This window comes from Notolepis coatsorum (assembly GCF_963971535.1).
Source record: "Notolepis coatsorum genome assembly, chromosome: 6".
NCBI lineage: Eukaryota > Metazoa > Chordata > Actinopteri > Aulopiformes > Paralepididae > Notolepis > Notolepis coatsorum.
Window position 1 is genome coordinate 96,771,749 of NC_140170.1, and position 7,500 is coordinate 96,779,248.

At 41.3% G+C, this 7,500-nt stretch overlaps 1 protein-coding gene across 1 annotated transcript in view; it reads left to right on the plus strand.

The window, feature by feature from the left end:
- Positions 1 to 7,500, plus strand: part of plch2b (phospholipase C, eta 2b) — a gene marked incomplete at both ends in the record, with an annotated part of 41,592 nt that overhangs the window by 749 nt on the left and 33,343 nt on the right. Inside the window, one exon of the mRNA XM_084315692.1 lies at positions 2,430 to 2,576. Coding sequence (XP_084171818.1) covers positions 2,430 to 2,576 — 147 coding nt within the window. The remainder of the gene's footprint in view (positions 1 to 2,429; positions 2,577 to 7,500) is intronic.

Below are 7,500 nucleotides of genomic sequence, written 5' to 3' on the forward strand. Positions count from 1 at the left end.
AAGCCACAGATTTGTATGCTATCTAGAAGTCTCAGGAAGGTAGAGGCCAGTGCCAGGCCCCCACAGGTGTCTCCAATACATTTTGGATTTGAGGAGAAATAACATTTTGTAATAAGAAAGTCATAGATTTATTTTAGGCAAATTATTTTCAATATCATACAAATAAGTTTGCCACCAAGAGTACCATTCATTATGAACATACTGTAATCGTCCACATAACCCCTCCCGTGCTGACGTGGCGAACTAATCTCATACACAGTGCTAAACCTTCTGCCTCACCAGAACCTTTGTATAGTATAGTAGGATTCCCTCTGGGTTTTCACTATATTTGCTGAAGAAGAATGTACAGTAATGCATTATACCAAAACACAAAACATTCGTTATTGTCAAAATGATCATCATAAAATGTTGCACAATCGTGTAATATGACGAGCATCATTTAGTCTAAGCCAATTGGCAGTGTGGAAATAATAATAATAAATAAATATATATAGTGATTATGTATTTGGGGAAATTATATTTAGAACTGAAATAATACTAGATCCTATGGGGTAATATTGCATAGACTACATTTTACACCTTGTACATCTGCATATAACCCATAGCTCTGTATGATAGCATGTACAATAATGCTTTATATACCTTATATATTTATTCTCACCGCATATATATCTATCCACACCTGTCTGTACTTACCTGCACATAGTCCTTTACTACTGTATATCTGTAGCTCTCTTCACTACAACAGACACAGGTTGGTTCTTTATAAACGGGCGTTTATTCTTTGGGCTCATCCACACCTCCTCATCCCTTCTCATGCCGTGAGAACTATATTTGTGAATGAACACAGTACAAAATGCATCAGCAAATTAAACAGGCTACATCGCTTGAAAAAAATTAAATACAATGGCACTTAGCTTGCGCATGAAACAAAGTGCATTTACTCAAAATGAAATAAAATAGGCTGCTTGAAAAGAGGTTCTTGAGTCCTTATGAGTCCTTGGAAAGTTATTTTGACTGTCTGCTTTGATTTCAGACATCAGTAATTGTAACTTAAATCTTGTGGAGCAGCGTGATACACCTGCTCACCTGAAGTCCATTAGAGAGCGCCAGTGTTGAATCTAGAGGTTGTATGTATGGTTGTAACTAACTGTAACTGTCCTCTACTGCTCCCATGACTGCATATATATCTGTGTCCACTGGAGGGCGCTATAGGCGGAGCTTCTACTGTCTACGCCAGGTTGGGAGTATATAAGCCTTGTTTCCCTCCTTCTCTTTCTTCTTCCCACGTCTGCCTCTCCCGGAGAGGAGATCACATGAGCTGCTGTGTTATGAGTCAATGTGAATGAATAAACCGCTGCCAGCAGAGCAAGGCCAAAGATAGAAACCATGCCTCTTGTACATATTATTGTCGCACCATAGCCAATTCTGTTAACAGGTTATGGGCCCAGATCTCGCAGGGGCGAAATAATAAGGGTAGCTAGCTTAGCTGAAGTGTAGGCCAGAGTAGCACCGGGAGTACCGCGTGGCTAGATACTAGGCCAACGGAGCTTAAGCTACACCTACCACCTACCACCAAGAAGGAGGATGGCGACCAAAGGAAGGAGTAAATGGCCCTCATTTAATGGAAAAGCGGAGGGATATGAGCTCTGGGAAGAGCGCATGCTATGTTGCATGCACGGCGCGGGACTCAAGGCGGTGATCTTGGCGGCCCCCGCGGGGCCACTGACGGCGGAGGACCAAGCCCAAGACGACAAGCTTAATGCGGACGCATACTAGAGAGCGCCAGTTCTGTCATTTCCGCTCTTAAATGTTCTCGTGAGAGTTTGTGCCTTATTACTTTTAACTGTTGACCAATGAATTTACTGTACATCAAATCACCTATTTATATTTTAGCTTTACATCAAATTATTTATGCATCACATTATTTATCTATTTATTACTTTATACTTTAAGAAATCAATCATGAATCAATGGATTATCATGAATATACAGTATTTATGCAACAGCATAAAAAAAACACTAGTAAGAGTAGGATATGTACAGATATAGACTAGTTACTCTGCTGGCCAGTATGACTACTACCATACTGTCTTTATACCTGTATCATCACTGTACATATTATACTACAATTTTGTACATACATCTGATTAGCACTACACTCAGTACTCATTTGTATATTTTGTACCCAGTTTAATCACCATTGTATATTGCTGTTGCACTTTACTATTACATTTGCACTCTGGTTGAAGCCAAACTTATTTTCATTGTACTGTACTTGTGCTGTATAATGGCAATACGTTTGAATCTAATATTGCATACAGACTACATTTTAGAAGGCCCCCTCATATTAACAATAGATGAATTACTTCATGGATCTCTGTGCTCAATGTCTCAATGTTCTCTTCCCCCCCTGTGTCACTCTGCAGTGGAGAGATGCATGTGTACGATGCAAGACGGCACCCAAATGACCAAACTGAAGGGGAAGAAGAGAGGGCTGGTCCGATTCTTCTACCTGGATGAACACAAGTCCTGCATTCGCTGGCGGCCCTCCAGGAAACACGATAAGGCTAAAAGTGAGACGAATTAAGTTTTAAAGGAACACCCAGACTTTTTGGGAAATTAGCTTATTTGCCATCTACCCTGGAGTTAGACAAGCAGATGCATACCATTTTCTTCTCTGTGCATGCATTATGCTTAGAGAAGTGTATGTCAGGACTGTTAGGCTACTAGGCTACACTGGCACACCTACTTCCAGTGAATGATGCTAAGCTAGTCTAACGGTGCGGCTGTTCCCTAAACCTAATGCATGCACAGAGAAGAAAAGGGTATGTATCTGCTTGTCTAACTCCAGGGTAGATGTCAAATAAGCGAATTTCCCAAAAAGTTGGTGTGTTCCTTTAATTCAGACATACTGTATGTTGCAGCGCTGTCTTTTCAGTATTTCTATTACGGAGCCGTAGTCCTGGGAGATTGATTGGTTGATTTAAATGAAGTGATTCATTCAGGACTACTCCAAGCAAGTAAGCACTCAAGCCAATTACAGACAATTGCAGGTGCTTGTTAACCAATTAGACCTAATAGTGGTTCTCAAACTTTCTTGGGCCAACGCCACCCCCCCCCCATATCTGATGTTCAGGTCCCATAACACCCCCCTCAATCCCCCACACCTTATGGGAATGAAATATTCTGCCCTCAATGTTGATGCCTATGATTATTTTCTGTTTATCATGGGTATCTGTGAAATTCTTAGCCATTACTCTTTCTATTTGGCTCAGTCTGTTGATGTCAGTGTTTTATTTTATTTATGTAAAATTATTTCTAACAGAGTACCTACTAGAAATAATAGCAATACTAATAAGAATAATAACCCACCAAATTAAAAATGTAATAATGCAATTTAAATATATATTATTGTCCACATTTACAATGGTTAAATAATAGTAGCCTAAATAGGAATTTGAAAATCTAACTTGAATGAGACATTATTGTTGATAATAAATACGGTTGTGTCCCAGAACTCTTTTCAGTGAGCATAAATTGTGGTTGAACAAAATGGAGTCACCAGAACATAGCCTATTATTTACACAGGACTAGTTACTTGGGGACCTTCTGGAATTGAGAATTACTCCCACAACAAAGGCATATCCACAGGATAGGATTTTACCAAGGTTAACTTGACTTGATATGCTCCTGGAATCTACCCATTATTATGTGCGATTTTTAAAGATTTCTGGTGACTAATATGTCAGAATAACTTAGAACTATTGACTGTAATAATGAGTGCACTGTCTTAAGGAAGAAATACATTTACTGGCTTCTGTGAAGCCAGTTTTGTGCCTAAAAGTACTGGGATGTGGTTGGGCGGTTGGGTGGCGCAGCGGAGATTGCGCTTGTCACCAATGCGAGAGATTCCGGTCTTGAATCCGGGTGTCAGCATTGCCTCCGACTTGGGCCAGCCGTCATACTAACTCGGCTGAGTTAGCGGGAGGGAAGTCAATGGGGTGGTAATCTGGCGTTGTGGACAGCGACTCCTACAGGTCAGGTCAGGGCGCCTGCACAGCAAAAGACAGGAAGTGGTGAAGGCAGCGTGACCTCCCACGCGTTACACTTCACCAATGAGAGTCCGCGCTGTCAGGTGAAAAGAGAGCCGCTGGCTGTCTCCGCATGTGTCGGAGGAAGCATGTGGTAGACCTCAGGGCTCCCTTGACCAACCAGTGGGGGGCACATGTGCACAACGACCAGGTAGGGGAGGGGGGAATTGGCATAACGACAAAAAAAATTGGGATGGGAGGAAAAGCACAGAAAAATCAGGTGGAGAAAAAGAGGATACAAAAAATTAAAAAAAAGTACTGGGATGTGCATTCACATTGGATTCATGTTATCAGTAGGTAATTTGTTCCTTAGAAATTATTCGCATTGGATTATGTTCAGCTATGATCTCAGCTGCTCATTAAAGTCCCAAAAGGCTACTTGACGTGGGACAGTGAGCTCATCTCATTTTTAGGCTTTTTCTTGGCTAGAAGTCTATACCTCTACAGCAGCGGTTCCCAAACTTTTTTGGCCGTGCACCCCCTGTCACCTCCCGACCTAGCTGACGCACCCCCCAATGGGTTTCTGTTAGAAAAAATTGTTGCTGGTCTCCGTGCACAGATTTTATTTTTTATTTTATCTCTTCCCACGGCGACTATGGATAGGGAATTTCTGTATTTAATTAAAATGTTCACGACAACATGGATGCATGTACTCTGCCAGCATGTTTAATATCCATAACACTAAAGGTTTGACTAAGATTTGTATGAAATTTTATTGTAAAAAAAAAAATTAAATAAAAAATGTATTTACCACCATTAGCCTTTTCATGTCACGCACCACCTAGAGGGCGCTCGCGCACCACAAGGGGTGCGCGCACCACAGTTTGGGAACCACTGCTCTACAGGAAGGGACAGAGCAGGCTGTTCTTCCTGAGGAGACTCAGGTCCTTCAATGTTTGCAATAGACTGCTGCAATCATTCTACCAGTCTGTAGTGGCCAGCGTCCTATATGCTGTGGCATGCTGGGGGGGCTACACCAACTCGAGGGACACCAACAAACTCAACAAGCTGGTGAGGAAGGCTAGCTCCATGATGGGAGTCGAGCTGGTCAGACTAGAGGTGATGGCAGAGAGGGGGATGAGTAGCAAGCTGGCTGCTATCCTGGAGAATCCCTCCCACCCCCTCTACGACAAGCTAGTCAAGATGAGAAGCAGTGGGCAGGGACTGCTGCCAGACATCCAACTAGAACTAATAGGAACCTAAAAAGGACAATAACACTACCTTATGCATACTGCACCTTATGTGATACTGTGAATACTGTATATTTCAGTTAGTTAGATAGTAAATTATAACACTACCTTATGCATACTGCAACTTATGTGATACTGTGAATACTGTATATTTCTGTTAGTTAGATAGTAAATGATATTGACTTATTTGTTTACACTGCTTGTGTTGAATTTCCCCAAGGGGATCAATAAAGGAATATCTTATATTATCTTAACTTATCTTATACCAATTCATCATGGAGTAGGTAATATTAGGGCCTTGGCTAAACCTTCTACACTTCGTATTAATAGCCATACATTCGTATGAGCAATGCTGCTAAGTATTTTGCTTAACATGAGCTCACTTATCGATGACATACGTGTACGAGCACACTGAACACCAGTCTCACAGGTGAATCTTGTGAACCCGTGATGTCCTAGCAATGGGTAGGGTCTAGGGGTGTAATGGTACACAAAAACCACGGTACGATACGTACCTCGGTTTTGAAGTCAAGGTTCGGTACGGGTTTTCGGTACAGTGGGGGAAAGTTTGGCTTTCCATGTTCCACTCAGGGGTGATGTAGTGTGCAGTAACTAATTGTACTTCCAGGGCTGTCAACGAATATTCTATATTGAAATTAATAATCGACTTGTAATCTTTTTTTTAAATAATAATAATAATATTAGATTGTGAAAAAAACAGCCCCCGGTGGGCGGTCGTTAGTTAACATATCGTTGTATTCGTTCGGTACACTACACAGCCGTACGGTACACATTGAAACGGTTCGGTTCGGTACGGATACGTGTACCTATACACCCCTAGTAGGGTCTAATAGCAGATGATTCAACATTGTATTACGCGGCACCATCATGCAATGTACTTAATGAAGTTTTGAGTAGAGAACTTAAAGTTGTGCATGACTGGGTAGTATGTAATAGACTTGTCCTTAATATCTCCAAGACTAAATGTATTGTGCTGGGAACAAGGCACAGGTTATCTACAAATCCAAAGCTTCATTTAAACTTGTGTAATTCAGCAGTTCAACAAGTTGAAAGTACTAAACTCCTTGGAGTGATGCTGGATTGCACTCTGTCTTGGTCTCAGCATATTAATTATATTGTTTTAAAAATGGGAAGAGCAATTGGTATTTCCAGGAAATGTGCTTCTTTTGTTGCCCGTCCCCTTTTATGTCAGATAGTGCAAAGTTTAGTTTTATGTCATCTTGACTATTGCTCTGCGATGTGGTCATCTGCTGCCAGTGGTGACCTCAGGAAGCTCCAGGTGGTCCAGAACAGGGCAGCACGGTTGGTACTGGGCTGCTCACTAAGTTCTAATGTGAGCCGTATACGCATGCCCGCCTCTCTTGGCTTAACGTTGAAAATAGATTGTCTTTTAATATACTTGTGCTGTTCAAGTTGGTCATGAGCAGTAAGACTCCTGTTTTTATACATAATCAGATTGTTTTTAGTAATACTGTGCACGAGCATTACACTAGAGGTTCCAGTAGTGGGCAGCTTGAATTGCCAGGTCCTAGAACCAGCGCTCTGGGAGATCTTTTATTTTTAGAGCATTAACTCTGTGGAATGGCCTGCCTCGGAACCTCTGCTGCATTTACAGTAGATTCACTTTTAAAAAGAATCTTAAATTGTTTTTAAATTGTTTTTAACACTGTAAAGTAATTTTTTGTTTTTGTTTTACACTAATGTAATTTTAGCTATATTAATTGTTACAGTAGGTTCATTATGCATTGTGTGTACTGACTTTTAATAATTTTGTTTTTTGCAATAGTGATTGTTTTTGTGTGTTTTTTTGTGTGTGGACCCCAGGAAGACTAGCTGGTTGCTATCGCACCAGCTAATGGGGATCCCTAATAAAATAAAATAAAATAAAAATCTCAGTCATGTACCTGCACAACTGGCGGGGGGGTGCTCAGTAAGAGATGTGATTGGGCCAGCCCAGTGTCAGTCAGTACCAATGGGCGGCTGTCCCAGCCTAGTAGTGGGCCGGTCGTTGACCAAATGTAAAAAAAAAGAGGTAAATTATTTTATTGCATTTTTTATAAATATATATATTTTTTTATCAAATCATAACAGCCCAAAGATGCATTGGCCCACCGGGCAAATGCCCGGTATGCCAGATGGCCAGTCCAGGCCTGGGCACAGCTGCACTGAGCCACTGAATCAGGAGCAATCAAGCC